General features: G+C 42.8%; 1 protein-coding gene across 1 annotated transcript in view; it reads left to right on the top strand.

The window, feature by feature from the left end:
• The window catches only part of krt222 (keratin 222), a 49,098-nt gene that overhangs the window by 9,757 nt on the left and 20,988 nt on the right, over positions 1 to 18,353 (top strand). Inside the window, exons 2-4 of the mRNA XM_049571790.1 lie at positions 11,135 to 11,311; positions 11,571 to 11,774; positions 17,601 to 17,683. Of these exons, the coding sequence (XP_049427747.1) occupies positions 11,577 to 11,774; positions 17,601 to 17,683 (281 nt within the window). The 5' untranslated portion in view covers positions 11,135 to 11,311; positions 11,571 to 11,576. The remainder of the gene's footprint in view (positions 1 to 11,134; positions 11,312 to 11,570; positions 11,775 to 17,600; positions 17,684 to 18,353) is intronic.

Below are 18,353 nucleotides of genomic sequence, written 5' to 3'. Positions count from 1 at the left end.
AAACACCTCTGTCACAGAAGCCAGAGACTGAGCCAGTGTTTCAGCACCAGCTGCACCACAACAGCCTCCACCGCCCCCAGCGAAGGTTTCAGGCCCGCCATCGGTTTCACCTCCCCTGGGCTCTCATCACAGGCCTTGGACTCGTCTGTGATGGCCCCAGCAGAAGTTTCAGACCCGGCAGCACCCCCATCACCTCCTCTACCCACAGACCAGCCCTGCCACATCTACCCCTTCTAGAGACTTGTCCCTCTCCCTCTCCTTTTCATCCCCACCTTCCCCCATGGGCCTTCCCAACCATCTTGAAAGCCTGATCAAATCAGGGATTAAGATGGTTCCCATCACCCCTAATATAGCAAGGTCAAGACTTCTATCACCAACTATGCTAAACTCTTCCCTGTATAAAACTGTGCCCCTCAAGTCACACAGGAGCTTCAACTCTCCTGCTTCACAAACGAAAGCTCCCCCAGCTCCTCCCCCTTGGTTTTCATCTGGTCCATCACCCAAACTTCCCCCTGCTCGTCCTCCCCTGCCTACCCCCAGAGCTGGTATCCCTAAGAGCCAGGATGCACAGGGCCTCTGCTGTCCCAGGACTTACAGCCATGATAAAGGTAATATCAAGCTGGGGCCCTGTGAGACAATATTCTCCCCTAGTGCTATATCTACAGCCACACCACATACATGCCTCGATGTGTTACCCACTAGATTTCTAAAGTCTGTGCTGAGCAGTTTGTTACCACCACTCGCTCACATAGTTAACATGTCACTACAATCTGGAACATTCCCAAAGGCCTTGAAAACTGCAGTCATAAAGCCTCTCCTAAAGAAGAGCAGTCTTGATGCCACAGTACTGAACAACTACCGGCCCATTTCAAATCTGCTGTTTTTAGGCAAAGTCCTTGAGAAAGTTGTTTACCAACAGCTTACTGACTTTGTCCTAATGAACAGCTCCTTTGATGTTTTCCAGTCAGGTTTTAGACCCCATCACAGCACTGAGACCGCTCTTATTAAGGTGACAAATGACATCCGCCTGAACACTGACGCAGGCAAAGTCTCAGTTTTAGTCCTGCTAGATCTGAGTGCTGCTTTTGACACTGTCGATCATGAGATCCTTTCACAGAGACTAGAGGACTGGGTGGGCATCTCTGGCACTGCCCTAAATTGGTTGAAGTCCTATCTAGAAGACAGGAAGTACTTTGTTGAAATTGGTAACTGTGTCTCAGACCACATGGCCTTGACCTGTGGGGTGCCCCATGGGTCAATCCTGGGACCCCTTCTGTTCAATCTCTACATGCTGCCTTTAGGCCAGTTAATACAAAGTAATAATGTGTCCTACCACAGTTATGCAGACGACACTCAGATCTATGTCTCACTGACAGCAGGTGAATATGGACCAGTGGATTTACTCTGTCACTGCATCCAACAGGTCAGTGTGTGGATGCAAAACAACTTTCTCCAGCTAAATTCAGACAAGACTGAAGTCATCGATTTGGTCCACAGAAACAAAGAGAAAGTGTCAGCAGTCACCTCCAGTCTCTCTCTCTAAAACCTACAAATCAGGTTAGAAATCTCAGGGTAGAAATCTCAGGGTAATAATGGACTCAGACTTGAACTTTAACAGCCACATCAAATCAATAACATCAGCAGCTTTTTACCATCTAAAAAACATTGCCAAAATCAATGGTATAGTGTCTAAACCTGACTTGGAGAGACTTATCCATGCATTTGTCTCTAGAAGGTTAGACTACTGTAACGGCCTGCTCACTGGCCTCTCCAAACGGGCTGTAAGACAGCTGCAGTACATCCAGAATGCTGCTGCTTGGGTCCTGACCAGAACCAGGAAGTACGAGCACATTAGTCCTGTGCTCAGGTCTCTACACTGGCTTCCTGTGGCTCAGAGAATAGACTTTAAAGCAGCTCTGCTTGTGTACAAGTCTCTCCACGGCCTAGCACCAAAGTACACCTCTGACATGTTAGTGCCATATGAACCATCTCGGACTCTGAGGACCTCAGGGACCGGCCTCCTGCTGGTGCCCAGAGTCAGGACTAAACATGGGGAATCAGGATTCCAGTTTTATGCAGCTAAAATCTGGAACAGTCTTTCTGAAGATGTGAGACAGGCCTCTACTCTGACAATGTTCAAATCTAGGCTCAAAACAGCTCTATTTCACTGTGCATATGACTGAAAGGATCTTATCTGCACTCTTCTCTTTTAAAGTTCATTTTATAATGATTATTTATGTTTTTATTTTGTATTGTGATTTTAATGCATTCTCTTGTTCTGTAAAGCACTTTGAATTACTTTGTGTACGAATTGTGCTCTACAAATAAACTTGCCTTGCCTTGCCTTGCCTTAACATTTAACATTTAGGTGCCACATTTAGATTTAGATTTAGATTTACTATTTAGATTTAACATTTAACATTTAGGTGCCACATTTAATATTTAGATTTAACTATTTAATATATTTCTAAGTTAATAAATATTGCTGTAAATGTGGTAAAAGGCGACGTTAAAAAATTCACAATACTTTTTTAAACATTGTTTGAAGCTAAATGTGGCAAAATGTTGATGTTATTTTCAGTGTGAGACACTTTACAAACGGCACCCCATATTAACAATGGCTCATTTCCATTAACTGTCCCAGTAAGCTATTCCAGTGACAGCACGGACAATACCAGGGCCTCCCCAAAGTGGAATGCAGCTCTCATTAATGTTCTTGGAGACACCTGTTTTTTCCTGTTATGACATGTAAAAATGTCCGCTGTGAAAAAGGTCTGTAGTCCACCTTCTCTTCCCCTGTCTCAATCAGTCGCTCACGTACACACTCACGCTTCGGCACTCTGTTCTTGTCTCAGTCCTCAGTCCTGACACTTGTTCCACTATTATGATTAAAGTTGGCAGTTTGCGGGTCGGGTTTGGGTGGTTGATCAATGCAATTTTTTGTGGATATAGGCGGTGCCCTCTCCTTACCGGCCCTAACTTGTTGAGCTGTTTGAAATATTTGCCCATCCTTGTCATACATCATACTGAAAGGCAGCTAAGTGTGGCACTCCTATTGTAATTATTTTGTGAGAAGCAAGTATGGTGTCACCCCGAGGTGCTTTCAAATGTCAAACAAATTATGACGAGGATAATAGTTTTTCAGCCCTTGTCACAGTACTCCATTTTTATCATAATGCTAATATTGAACGGGCTGAATATGATGTTAACCACCTAAGGTCCTGAGGTGTTAAACATTAACATCAACCTTTTGTTAGCATGAAATGTGTTAAAAATTAGTTTATCCTTTAAAGCAAACTTAGTTTCATTTGTTGCGCCTTCCTGTGGTCCCTCGTTATTGCACAAGAGCCAGCGTGGGATAATGACACACTGTTATCTAATGAATTCTGTGTGGTTTAATTTTCAACAATCTTTCCCAGGCAGTCAGAAGGAACTGTCTGTTTGTTTCATGCAAATGTGTCAGAAGCATGAAGCCGTTCCCTTCGGTTCCCTTTATTGTACAGTTGTAAAATACCCTCAAAGGAATTTCTTTCTTCTGTTTGTCACGTTTGTCTTTGAGTCTATAAACTTTGAAATGTATGGAATGATGTGTGTCTGGTAGTGTTTTCAGACGGCAACCATATAATTCGCTGCTGGTATGATCAGCATTAAAATCAGAGGTGTGGAGGGTTTGACAGAGCGAAGGGAAAGTTCTTGGTTAAAATGTGCACCTTCTGGTTCTGATAGTGTCGGAGGGAAAATGAGGATGGGCCTGTTGATTCTTGGAATGTGTTTTTAAAGTTACTGTGTGGCTCAAGCACAAGTGATGAACAGCTCTAGTTGATGGGACAGTGAGGTCTGCCTTTGGTTGTAATGCAAAAATCTCAAGTTATGATACAGTACACGGCCAAAAGTATGTGGATACTCGAATATAACTCTAGCTGCTTCTTTTGGGCAAACCTTCATTCCTCTCTCTTGAAAAGTGTGGCTCTTTGAAGTGAGTGTGTTCAGTGAGTGGAGGAGAGCAGCGACACCTTCAGTCAACCAATCATCACACACACAGAAACGCAAATGAGCACACCCAACAACCAATCACTTGTCCCCAGTGTTTGTCTGGGGAACTTTTCCTTTGTTTTTGCCCTAAACAAACTGCCTAATTACTGTAAGCTTCAATTTTCTCAAAGCACAGAGTTTACAAGAGTGAGTTTATTCCAATGTTTGGATCCTCATGATACATCAGTTGCACAGTCAAAACTGGCCTCATAAAAAGGTAGCTTTAAAAATAGCTAATTATAAATCTAGTCAAAGTCAGTCAAGTTTAGCGTGACTTTATTTTGGCATTTCTTTTTAAAATCTTGTATATGTTTGAATAGTTAGTAATGATGTCCCAAATATACAAATTAGCGTGTAACATAATCCAGGGACATCTTATGACTATTCAAGTGGGCTTTGTTAGACTTGGGCGGTATCACAGTATTATGGTATACCAGGGTATTCAGATATCCCAACGGTATGTCGGTGAAGTTTCTCAGTCATCCAGGTCATGGTAATCATGCTATATCGTAGGCAACTGGACTTGCTTGTGTTTCTTGTAGACGTTTCGCCTCTCATCCAAGAGGCTTCTTTAGTTCTGATCAGAACTGAAGAAGCTTCTTCAAGAAATGCAAGCAAGTCCAGTTGCCTAGACGATATAGCACCTGTAATTCCCAACAGTATGTTTTTCAATACCGTCAAAACCATAGACAGACATCTTTTATTAAACTGCTAGACAGATGCTGTATTGAGGATGTATTGTATGCAGTGCACATCATGCACCATTAGAGGTCAGTCTCTTCTGGCCTCTGCCATTGGTGGGGATAACGTTACAGGACTGTGAATAGCTGGCTAGCAATGGTAGAGAAAGAACGTGGGGGAAAACAGCATACTTTCACATTTACATATACATTGTGACCAGTGTCTCATCATGTATGCCATCTTGAAAATACAGGTACGCACAGGGACATACTTGAGAAATACGGAATCGCCTTTCGCGTTTTCACTTGTCGGTTTCCGGTTTCCGCCTGCAGGTAGAGTGACGAAAAGCAACAGCAAGCGGGCTAGTCACAAGTGCCGGTGCATTTGAAAAAAAGTAAAAAGGCAACGTAACCAGCGGTTTCAAAAAATGAGGGTCAGCATTGGGGTAGCCTTTCCCAGGTGGAGAGAGCTGCTGCAGGAGAATCACAGCTAACAGCGGGTAACAGCTGTAAGCGACCAGCACCGCTAACAACACTGCTAACAGCTGTTAGCTGCTGTTAGCGCTGTTAGTGCTGTTAGCGCCGCAGTGTTGCGAGGAGAGGGATGAGGTGTGTGAGGTTGAGCCACTGGTCAGTTGTCAAAAGACAAGATGTGATTGGTTTGTTTCAATTTACACCCGCCCCAACAGTCCTACATTGTAAACACAGCCAGCACGGTGAGGAGGGGGTTTGTCAACTCGCGTCACGTGTGTCTGTGTAGGAGCCTGAATGAATACTCCATGAAGTATCGGATGACATGGTTTCATCAATGTTATCATAGCTTTTTGGTACACAGCAGCTACCATTGTTGTAATATGCGTTTGAAACAGTGAGGCATTAGAGTGCGCTATCCGTTTGAATGCAATATACGATCTCAACACTAGATGGGAGAAATTCCTACACAGTGCCCGTTTAAGACGGAACATTGAGCTTGTGGAACGCAGCAAAGTTACTGTTTAGGCTTTGGGGGATTAGGTAGTGCCGCACACAAATACCGTCATATACTGTATACCCTGCTGAAATTTCAGAAAGGTCTAAAGGCATGAAAAAATATATATAGCCTAATATAGTCTTTATACTGGCAATGCTGAGCCAGTCACTAATTTTGTCTGTCTGCCATTAATCTCCATAACAGTAGTCCGAAGAGTATTTAATAATCATGTTTGAGTGGCAGGTAAACAGTCTGTGTGGAGAGGCAGAATACATCTGCCAAAATGCAATCTTGGAACCCACCGGCTATTATCTGATGCCAATTAAGCTTTATTTTAGCTTCTTTTTTTTTATTCAACTGCATTCAAACCTGTTTATAGAGATTGGCCAAAGTGACTGGCACATGGAGGAGGAAGTCTTGGTCAGGATATCCGCTTGCCACACTGGATCAGCCCAAAATACTAGCCCTGGCCACAAAGGCTTTAGATGATAACTGATGGCTTCCGAGACTGGTCTGCCATTTGATGATGAGCAGATAGCTTAAAACTTTAAGCTGATGAGACATGAGACCTGTGAGACTGAACCAAAACAGTAAAGTAGAGGGCCAGCTGTTCTTTGAGTAGACGTAAACAGTATTGTTGGCTGATTATTTCTCATTGGTTTCTCACTATGAGCGAAATTTGGGTACCATGGTTGATTATTTTCAGTAAAGGCAAAGATAATGAGAACCTGACAGGTATAAATAAGTCCTGTTGGTTGCAGGTTGAGTGATGTGGTATACCTAAGACCCACTGCTATCCTTTACATATCAAGCAGAGGCACACGAAACCCACTTTAGCTGAACATAGCACCTACAACATAGTCTGGTATAGTTTATGTGAAGGTAATCCCTTCTGTGGTTTTGGATTTAAACCACAATACCTTCTAATCCAAAACACAAGAGGCTTGCGTCATGATATCATGTTGGGACAAAAACCTTCTGGCATGGAATTTATTTTATAACTGTTAGAGAATGGATCAAAGTGTTGTCTGTTGTCTGTCAAATGCCTCCAGTCAAATGATCCTTATACAGAAAACATGGGATCAGATATGGAACGATCAAAGAACTCCTAAGCACCCACCCTCACGGGGGAACAGAGGCAGAGGAATGTAAAGTCACAGAGGTCAGGTACATGAGGGAGCTCATAAGACTGGTCAGTGTTAAACCCGTAATCTGAGGCTGACTTGTTTGTTTTCGTCCTCTTGTAGGCAGTGTCCACCTCTAAGCCTCCACCTCTCCTCCTGATATTTGCCCAACAAGTCACTACCTGCTTTTCCCAGGAGCCCTCAGTTACGTGATTCCTGTGGCCAAACACTCCTGCAAATGTGCGAGCGAGAGATTTCTTTGATCTTTGTGGGAGCAACATGACAACTCAAAACCGGCTCAGTGGCATTCCCTGTTTGCAGTCACAGCAGACATCATTTGTCCCAGACACTGAGAACAGAGTTTCGTGCAACGCCCTGACAGGTGTGAATTTTCCAGGATTTTAACTAACAACCTTATGACTCATCATCATCATCGCTGCTCTTTTGCCAACAGCAGGCCACCTTGCTGAGAGGTTGTGGGAGTGCGATGACGGTAAGTGTCCAAGCAAACTGTCTGGCACTGTTTGATTAGTCAGCATGCTGTGTGTGTGTGTGTGCGTTTAATTACAAATTTACATTAACATTTCCCTCCTCCCACACATTTCCCTACTTCACTCTCCTATAATGGACAGTTCTTCCTCTTTCTCGTTCTCACTCCGTATCAGTCAATCAGTTCTTTTTCTAACCATACAAATGAGCGAAACCACAACTCTGGCGAACTGTCAGCAAAGCCGCATGAGAAAGTCAGCTGGTTACTCCTCCTCCTCTGTTCTTTCTCCGCCCAAAGAATAAAAGATGAGACTACAGAGACAATATTTGTACAATGAGCAGATAAAAGTGCAGGCTCTCCTTTGATAATCCCAATATCCTGTCTCCCAGCAAGGCAGGCTTGTTTGCCATCTTCAAATCATCTGAATAGCAAATCCTCATACAATGTCTGCAAATTTAAAAAACCGGCTCCTTGAAGACAAATTATGAACGGAGAAACATATAAGAGAGTCTCCTTGCGCCGAAACCCCATATGAAAATAGATTCATATTCACACCTCATACATTTTTGTAATGTGAGCAAGCATTTAATGTAAGTTGTGAGAAAACAAAAATAATTTTCTTCTTACAAAATCAAAAGTTGAAGAACTTCTTTTGGGCGACATGGTGGTACAGTGGTGTCACCTCACAGCAAGGTTCCTGGTTCACACCCGGGGTGGGAAAACCCCTCTGTGTGGAGTTTGCATGTTCCTCCCAGTGTGAGTTTTCAGCGGGTACTCCAGCTTCCTCCCACAGTCCAAAGACACGCAGGACAGATGGTCTGAATGGTTGTCTGTCTCTTCGTGTCAGCCCTGTGATAGTCTGGCGACCTGTCCACGGTGTACCCCGCCTCTCGCCCAGTGTCAGCTGGGATAGGTTCCCCTACAACCCCTGACAGGACAAGCAGTCCTGTGTGACTGAATTATTTCAAATTTTATATACTTTGCATTATGTTTTCGGGTCGTTCATTCGTCTGTCCCAATCTCATGAAGGTGATACCTCAGGATCGCTTTGAAGGAATTTCCTCAAATTTGGCACAAACGTCCACTTTGATTCAAAGATGAACCGATTAGATTTTTGTGGTCAAAGGTCACTGGGACCTCACAAACCACCTTTCTGGCTGATTATGACAACATTTCACTTGAATGTCTAACAGGATAAAATGATGAAGTGATAACATTTTATAACCAAAGGTTCAAAGGTCAACTTCACTGTGACATCAAAATATTCTCCAAATACACTGTTCTGGCCATGACTCAGCGTCATAACTGAGGAACTGAAAGAATGACATTTAGTCGGATACTTAATGGGTGACACTAATTTTGGGTTTCTACCTTGAAACTGTGCTGATTGTGTAGATCTTCTGTGCTGCGGGGGGGAAGATGTGCGTGACTCATCAGTGTAGCTCCTTTGCAGGAACATATTTACATATTTGAAGCATTGTCTATTGTCATGGCAAAATATGAGTCTAGACAGACAGATAAATGTTGACAGTAACTTGAGTGGTTGGTGGAGGCATACAACTGCGAGGCAGATTTTCTTCTTGTGCATATGTGTGTGTTCCACTTCAGTCTCACTTGGTCTTGTAAAACCAGTAACATTAGATGGCTAATATTGACTAATGTTAGTGAACTTAGAATGAACATTGCTGTGACCTGACATGCTAGTGTCACGTCAGCATTTAAAAAGCTGAACTTTTGCAGCAGTGAACCAACACCTGTTTTGTGACAAGTTCAGCTTCTATGAACAAATTTGTGCCGTTGACCAATAGCAAACTGTCTTGCCTCTGACCTTTGAGGTAAGGGTAAGCTTGAGGAAGCTTTTATTAGCTGTGTTGCACCATCTTAACCTTCTCTGCTGGATAATAATCTACTCCACAAAAGAGGATCGGTTTGCAGACAGTGATGAGACAGCAGTCAGTAGCACAAAAAAACAATTCTTTAATCCATGATTTGAAGTTATTGTGATGATAGAGACCTGTCGAGCCAGCTGGCTTACTGACAGTTTGCGAAGTTGGTAGCTTGGAAGCTGATTCTGACTGACAAGCAAAGCATGGTCTCAGCTTGCCAGCACGTTAGCAGTTAGCTGAATCACCAACTAACTGCAAATTCACTGCATCATCAACCTAGATAAACTTTGCTGTGACATAGGGGTGATAATTTGGAATTTTTTGCGAGCGATAACTGGCCTTTGTCATCATTAATCCTTAATCATAAAAGGGCTGAAATCTTATTTGATTGTAGAGCTGTGTGTAGTGCTGCAAAGTGCTTTCTTGCCCACTCTCACTCTCTCTCATGACAATACTGCTGCAGGAGTGTGAACTCCATTCTGGGGACACTGAAAATCAGCCCACCCCGCACATTCACTGGATTGGGTCAACTGTTAGCATCACACGGCTAATGTTACCCTATGGGTTCAATGACAGAGTCGAGCCATTTCAGTATCGCTGTGAGTTTTTTGGAACCATTTAAAGGCTCAGTGTATGATGTTAGCCGCTGCTGCTGTGTCAGCTCGTGCCAACCAGGCAGATATTGAACTGATTGCTTTCATATAGGTGTCCACCCCTGCCTCTGGGTCATAAGCTTGTTGAGGGGTGCTTGTCTCCCTGGAGGAACATCATGGCATTGTCTTGGTGGCAACATGACTCGAGCCTAGGCAGGACCAGACTCCGCTGTCTCACCATCTCTATTTTTAACTGTTTTACCGATAGTATTAATCATTCAATTTTTTTTTATTGTCAGTTAACAGTTAAATGTATAATTAGTTAAACACCTACTGTGACAGTTTTGGTGTGAGCGGACCTGCTACATTTTAGCATTTAGCATTTTAGCATTCACTTGTAGCCACAGTAGCCACTGTTTAGCAAGTTGTAGCCTCATGTTAGTGGTATCAGAAAGTTCCAATTCCATAAACTTAGTTGTTGTATAGTGTCTCTGCATGAAGTGACCTGTCACTCAGTTGGGGAGCCATGCCACATTACAATCTTGTGTTTTCATTCTCCTGTAATAGTGAGCCGACTCACTTGTTTACATTTGGATCACAGCTTGGCATTTAAACATTCACTGAAATCGTCACACCACACCTAAGCTTAACCAAACATACATCTTATAACAACACTTTAAATATTTTCAGTATAGTACTGATGTCTGTGATGCTGCCATCTGCTGGATGTACAAGATAGCCATGGAAATGTCAGAGCTGAAACAAAGGGCTGTAGCTGTGGAGAATCTGTGTACATTGTATCCATGGAAATACTGAAGGGCACATTATAATATTTAGAAGATGAAACCTTTGACCCAGACAGACACAAACACTCAGTTATTCTAAAACCAGGCAACACTGTCATTGAGCAAGAGGTAACTCTGCACACAGTTTGCACGCAGTTGTGTGACTTAACTCCAGAGCTGACTTTAGGGACACAGATTTCACAGTAATTATAGTACATGTATCAGTAACCTCTTATTAAAGCACCAGTGAAATACACACACACACACACACACACACACACACAGGTCCTGTCACTGTGTCTCCCTGAACATTCCCTCCACAGCTTGTGTTGCTGCCTGTTTGAAAGCGGCTCAGTAATCCTGGATCAGAGAGCACAAAGGGCCCCAGAGTGCTGGTGATGTAAGCACTGTGTCCAGTGCGTACCCCCACTGCTCTCCCCTCTCCCACATGCTGCCTGGGGGGTGAGGTGAAACAGGGAGGAACATCCCTGTTGTGGATGACCCTGAAGACTACAGCCCGACTTGTAAACGGTGATATCGGCAGGCTAACAGCAGCCTGTCTGCTCTGTCTCAGGGGCCTGCTGCTGATGACCTGGGACACAGTGGGAAGGAGAACGTGTTGACCCGACCGCTGTAGAGGAATGTGTCTAAGCTGTGGGGAGTGGTGGATCAGCTCAGTGTGACCAGGAGAACAGACTGCCTCGTTATTACACTTACTGCGCCTTATTCGTGGAAGGCCACGTCGCTTCAGGTGAGTATCACTGGGTAAACATTTACCTAGTGAACGCCTTGGCAGCGTGTGATCTTAAATGGGTGGTGGAGTGTTTGCTGTGAAAGTTATAACTTTGGATGACTGTGCATGTATCCTGCAGGAAACAGAAGTCTGTCGGTCGCGTCCTATCTGAATGTTTTGACCATCATAGGCACTATCGGCTGTGTCATTTGACTGTATGGAAATGTCAGCGCCTCATTGTGTGTGCCTGTAAATATATTGGTGTGCACTCTCTCAGGTCTCAATGGACATGCTGCAGGACTCCAGTCGGACCATGTGTGGTCTGAACGCCCGCCTGAAGGGCTTCCTGGAGCAGGTTAACAGGCTGCAGGAGGCCAACCAGAGGCTGGAGGCTCAGATAGCCGAGTGGGGTGTCAGGAGCACCTCACACTCCCGGGACTGGTCCCAGCAGGAACAGACTGTCAAGGATCTCCGTACTCAGGTCAGACTCTGTTTGTTAACTATCAGGTGATCATTTAAAGTCACTTGGGCTTTTAAAAATGTTGGAAATTGCACAGCTGTTTGCCAGAACAGTGTTGCAGCTTTGCTGTTGTTTAATGATTATGCTCCATTACATCAGCTCAAGGCCATATTGGCTTGCAGACAGCAGAAGCAGGTGTGTATAATCAAACAGCAAGAACTGCAGTCAAAACAGAGACACAGCGGATTACTAATGTTGCTGACAGCTGCATGCAACATCATGTGAACAGCCTCAAATGCATGTTCACTTAAAGACCGGGTAAAGTGGCTTAAGGGCAGTGGCAACTCTGGGTTGAGGAAAACCGCCCCACTGCTGGCGGTGTTATATTACACTGATGAAACCACCATGTACCAACAACTGTTTAACACTCATAAAGTTGTTGTTGAAAGGCTGACAATGCATGGTGGTGAAACATAATAAACATGGGTTTGAGGCTATGAAAGTTGTAAACTACTGTTGATTATTTATGAATGTCATGCTTTTGCACCAGGAGAGACAACACCCTCTTCTTGATTACTAAAACCTTTTCCAAAACCAACTAGAAATTAAAACTTATTTGTCATTAAGCTAAAAGACACATGTGAGTTCTATAAAAAGAGTTTTGAACCAAACCAATGAAATGCTTATTTCTTATGTTTAAAATGTTTTAAAGGTCCAGTGTGTAGGCTTCAAAGGGACATATTGGCAGAAATTGAATATAATATAAGAAGTATGTTTTCTTTAGTGTATAATTACTTGAAAATGAGATCCGTTGTCTTTTCATTACCTCAGAATGAGCTGTGTATATCTACATAGGGGGCGGGTCCCGGTCCATAGAGTCTGCCATGTTGCATCACCATGTTGTTCTTCAGTAGCCCAGAATGGACAAACCAAACACTGGTAGTCCACACATAAGCAGATACACCGTACACAAGAAGGCTGAATTGCTTCTTCTTCACTTGAGATGTTTTGGGGAGGTAGACACCTCTGCAGATAATTTGGTAAAAAACTCTTGAAGTTATCAGAGATAAAAGTTGAGCACACGTTAGTAGGTGCTAGGCTAATGGCCTAGCTCTGACATACAAACCAGCATCGGAGAAACACTGATTTGTAACGTGATTTGTTTTGGAAAGAAAGAGACCTCTGCAGATAATTCAGCTCATGGTAATAATTTGAGCACACATTAAGTTATCAGAGAGAAGAGGCGAGGCCACATAGCAGGCGCTGGGCGAGCGGCCTGTCTGTGACGAGCCAAACAGTGTAGAAGAAACTATGATGTGTAAAGTGTTGTTTTGGAAAACAATTTGTTACTGTACGATCAGAATGCAGGCTATACAAACAACAGATTGTTGGACTAGCATAAACTCATCAGCAACTTGGTTGAACACAGCGTCAAAATATTTCAACAAATCGACTTACCCGAACAAAATTGATCAAAACTATAAGATGTCGTAGGCGCCTCCTGTTTTCAGCATTTCTTCTCCATTAATTCATCAGACCGAGAAGAATAAACATAGCACACGCCACAACACAAGTGCCGGAGTTGGCATTTTCAAACCTGAATGATTACCGGTATCTTGCATTGCTACTACGCATGACGTATGCCTGCACGTCTGCCACGCCAATTTGCATGAAGTTGTGTCTCATCTCTTAGGGAAAGATCTCTACCCTAATATTTCTCACTTCCCTCATCAAGGGTTATCTCGCAAACGAGGGCACTCAATACCAAGTGGAAGATTTAAGGGGTAGAAATGGGATTGGGCCTTAACACCCATTCACACCTGTGCCCAGCTAACCCTAATGACACGCACAATGGCCAGGTGGGTCAACGACTCACATGTGACTTTAAAGACTCTGAAACTCAGAGAACATGTGACCTCAACAACTCTGTAAGGGTTCACACTCACACAGAGTTTAAAGCCTGCGACTCTACACCAGTCCGGTAGAACTGAAGAAGCCTCTTGGATGAGAGGTGAAATGTCTTTGAGAAACTCAAGCAAGTCCATTTGAGCCTATGATATAGCACTTTAGATTACTGTGACCTGGATGACTGAGAATCTTCACCAACATCATCAGTGCATTTTGCCTTGCTGTTCATTTCAAACTGACTTCAGTGTGTTTACTTGGAAAGAGTATTTTTTATAGTTTTGGTGTGTATGTCCATCACAAGTTTGGTCTTGAATCTCATTTAAAGTGGTGGTGAAAAGGTATTAAAAAGTCTTAAAATTATGTTAATCCATGAGTGAGAGGTAACTCTAGTTCAAATGAACTTTTGGAGAGGAGTAGAAGCAGGAAGTGTATGTTTCATCACACCTGGGTCAGAGCCAGGGAGACACAGAAACAACGCCTGCTGTCACACACAAAAAGAATGCGGCACTCTTATTTACTCTAAAGGCCAATCCACTTAGGAGACCATTAACTGGTATGGTGATCTCATATGACTTGACTTAACAGTTTTTAACTGCTCCCTGGTGTTTACGTCACGTTCTGCATGAGTAAGTGTCACTGACTGACACTTTAATGGCTCTTGCTTCTCGTTGCTCAACACGTCACCCAGCTCTTCTCCAAAGTTTGGCTGATGTTCCCATGACTATAACAGACACCAGAGCAAACTCTGCATTGTTCAGTGATCCAGGGGATGCTTCTTTGTTAACATATAGGATTACGTTGCTGTTTATCGACTTAAGAATTTACAGCACACACTTAATGACTGCCACTTAGCTTAAGTATCTCGTTGATTTACTAATTCACTCATCTCGCTGGGGCTCAGAAACAGGGCAGTGTAATAAAACATGCTCAGAATGAGTGTGTGTTTATGATATAAATGTTATGGAATATTCCAGGTTATCTTAGGCTTGCCTTCAACATGGGTGTGTCTCATTCTGAAAGTGCTGGAATAAACAAAGGGATTTAAGGTGTGTTAACATCTTTGTGTGTGTGATAAGAGTCCAGGTGCCACCTTTTTGTACAACTGAACAGAGAGAATCAAATGAAACTGTAAAGAACAGTACCATTTGGGGCATTTTTACACAAGCCTCTGTACAATTTAGTGACTGCTAATGCTAAACAAATAAATACAGTCATTTGTCAGCTGTGTTGAGGTAAGATATTGGCTTTATTCCGCATACAGTATGCATACAGTTTGTACATAGCAAGCGATGAACTCTGTGCCCAAACTGAACACATCTTTGTTCTGAATGTGACTTGTCAGACTTTTAACCTCAGTTTCCCCAAAAATAAAAACAAAATTTGATAGCAACAGCCAATTTATTGTGCTACAAACCAGAATAGTTATTACTACGTGATTTTTATCTGATTATAGAAGATAAACAAGTTGAGAGAGTGACAGTGTTATGTATTCTTGAGATATCACTGTGATTCCCATTTTTCCAAAATATCGTATACTAATAATGACACAGCATGACTACTTCACTTTAATACAAAAGTTCTGGTGTGCTCGACACCTTTGGCTCATCACAGCTTTTTGGTGAGTGGGTGAATCTGCGAGACACAGTTGTCCCCGTTCTGTCAACAGAGACAGTTCATTCAGCAATCAGATGTGGTGAGGTTTAATGGAGCAGTAATTCAGGATAAAAAAGGAGGCAAAAATAATGACAGTTTTGACTTGGTGTGTAGCTAGCTTTTCTTCTTCTTCATTACCAAAATATGATGTAATGCTTTTAAAGGGGCTATATCACGCTTCCAAGAACAGAGCTGGGCTTTCAGTCCAATTTGACATAGTGGCCAAACATGGAATTACAACTTCCAGGTCCGTCACGTGATGCCATAGGGCCCAAAAACAGTTTTTCCCATAGACTAACATTGTGAAAGAGACATCTGTGAATAAGTGGTTACATATTTTTGAGCATCACAGCCCCCACAGTATGATTCGATTCAGGATTGGGATTTGATCCATTCAGTCTGATAACATTTCTGAAGTTCAGAAGAGCCGAACGATTGAATCATTTTATCCCCTGTCAAGTTAGTGGAGGGCTAAACGAGCAATTAGCTGCTCATAAGTCACTAGCTTGCACTATGTGCCCAACAGTTTGGGGGCTCTGAGAAATTTTACACCTCAGAGATCAAATGTTCTTGGCTTCATGCATCACTCAGCAACATTTCTCTTTATATTTTTATGGAGGCAACTGAGTTGGGGGCTGTCAGCTAACGATGCCAACTCCAAAAATAGTGCTAAACAATGGCAACAGTGCTGATAGAGCTAACAATGTTAACTGGGTGGGGGAGCAGAGGCTTCCTTAATGCCCTCTCGATATCAGCGGTAACTACCATGAGCACAGTGCAAAGCAGCAGTGATAAGCTAGCCAGTAGGGTGCACACGTGGTCGGACTGGCTTACCACAAAAAACCACAGTGAGGCTCATATTGCAATGCACACAGAGGGAGTGTAGTTTAATTCTCTGCTCAGGACGCCATTACTCCGCCATATCTTTACATAGCAGATTGTGGTTTGCTGCTATAGTGTATCTACCTGGATCTTTAACCAGCACCTATTTTCCCATGTTTTGTGTCTAAGTGACCAATCAGAAAAGCAATTTTGTTTTTGCCACTGACAGGCTCAGATTGTTATTATACATGTCTAACAACAGTATTGAAAGGATCCCTACAGAGACTGACCTCTTTGTTAAAGAGTGAGATCCTTTTTCTTTAGCCAGAAACAGCCCAAAAAGCACTATATTCAAACCAACCAGGTTCCATTTAAAAAAGAATGTAATTTTATCATCATAAGACACACATCTTCATTTGTCTCTCCACTGTTACATTAATCACCACCTCTGGTTTGGTTGAAATAAACCCATAATTCCCATAGTTAGATGTGAAAGTATGTTGGCTCTACACGTGCTTAAATTACTGTTTATTTAAATGGAGTCTGGTGTGTTTGCTGATGGCCCTGTTTCTGGTTAAACAAAAAGGATCTTACTTTTTAACAAAGAAGTTGACCTCTGTAGGGATCCTTTCCACAAGTTCTCAGACACTTTAAATAGAAATCTGAGCCTGTCAGCGGCATAAACAAGCACTTTTAATCAATCAATCAAGCACGTCCTTGCCGGTTTCATCGATAAGGCTGCAGCAGTCTCACTCAATACATGGGAAACATGGACGAATAGGGTCGGGGTTGGAAAATACCGAAATTACCCTTTAATACTCTGAATGTTAATGTTGAATGTCTTTGGTACTCAACTTACGTATCGCAGGAAGACCTGAAAGCTAATGAGCCAATATTAGGTTAGTTTTTGGTTCTCATACTTCAAACGTGCAGAAGCTTGAATCATCTAAACAGGATTGGCACATATGAACTGAATTGTACTGTATGTTAATATAGTATCCAAGTCATTTCTCACAGGACAAAAGTTGTATTTAATTTACGGGCATCAAAACTTCCTGAAAAAGGAGATACACTGTCATCGCTGATACTAAGCTTATTCCTCCAGTTGTCCTTGTTTAAACAATGACACGTCAAAAAGTGTGCAGTGGGAAAAACATGGCCTCCTTCAGGACAAGTAAACAAGCAATCTTTATTATGTTTGTATGGAGGTAGTAAAACATATCACAATATAATAATGTAGGATAATGTTTGAGATCACATTTCTAACTACGTCACAGTACAATCTCTGATGAAGGACTCACAGTTTAAAATATCACTTGTTGTTCCCAAAAACAAAGTTACTATTTTTGCAGACCCATCCAAATGCCTCAGCTCCGACCAAAGTCACTGTGACAGCTGTAGAGTTACATATTGTTTTTGCATCTTCTGTCTAATCTAATGTTATTGTATCTTTGTTTTTGCCAGGTTGGTAACCTGCTGATGGAGAATGCCCAGCTGGCACTACAGTCTGACAGCATGAAGTCCAGAGCTGCTGCCATCCAGGCCAGGTCAGCTGTATTTGGCTGTAGTTTTCCTGAAAGCTCTAACGCTCCTCTCCCTCAGTCAATACAGGGCTTATTGTTATTATTATGAGTATATTAGGCCTGAGATGGCATCCCACAGACATGTTATGCTCATTCATACAGTTTATGTCCAAAATGATCAGGTGCAGAGTAGAGGAGTGAGATACATTTATCTTAATTGGTGACATAGTTAAACATGCAAAGAGAAGATGTGGAATCATCATTATTGGCCCATAAAAGCATCACAGGATACTAAGCATGGATGTAGAATAACTATTAAGGACATCCTGTTTTCATCCTGCTGCAATGCTTTTCCATTCCTCTGTTATCTAACTCAGGCCAGTTCCCGCTCCTGTGAGCCAACCTGCATACAAATCCAGGCCAGGCTTTGTGCCGCGTCGGCACTTTCACTTATGTATTGATGCAGAGTGACACCAAGCCCCCCAACCCCCCACCCCGCCCTCAACACACAGACACACACACACACACACACACACCCTCCACTGTTAGCCATTAACCCCTGAAGGACAGCGACGACACGCTGCAGCTTGAAATAAAAACACCTGTTCTATTTATAGCTCCACCTGATGTGTCTCCTGACTAGCTGAGTGTCTGTGAGACTCTGGACTCTGTTTATGACACAGTTAAATGATGT

The sequence above is a fragment of the Epinephelus fuscoguttatus genome, linkage group LG3 (genome assembly GCF_011397635.1).
Source record: "Epinephelus fuscoguttatus linkage group LG3, E.fuscoguttatus.final_Chr_v1".
NCBI classification, from domain to species: Eukaryota; Metazoa; Chordata; class Actinopteri; order Perciformes; family Serranidae; genus Epinephelus; species Epinephelus fuscoguttatus.
This window is presented reverse-complemented; position numbering and strand designations above follow the sequence as displayed.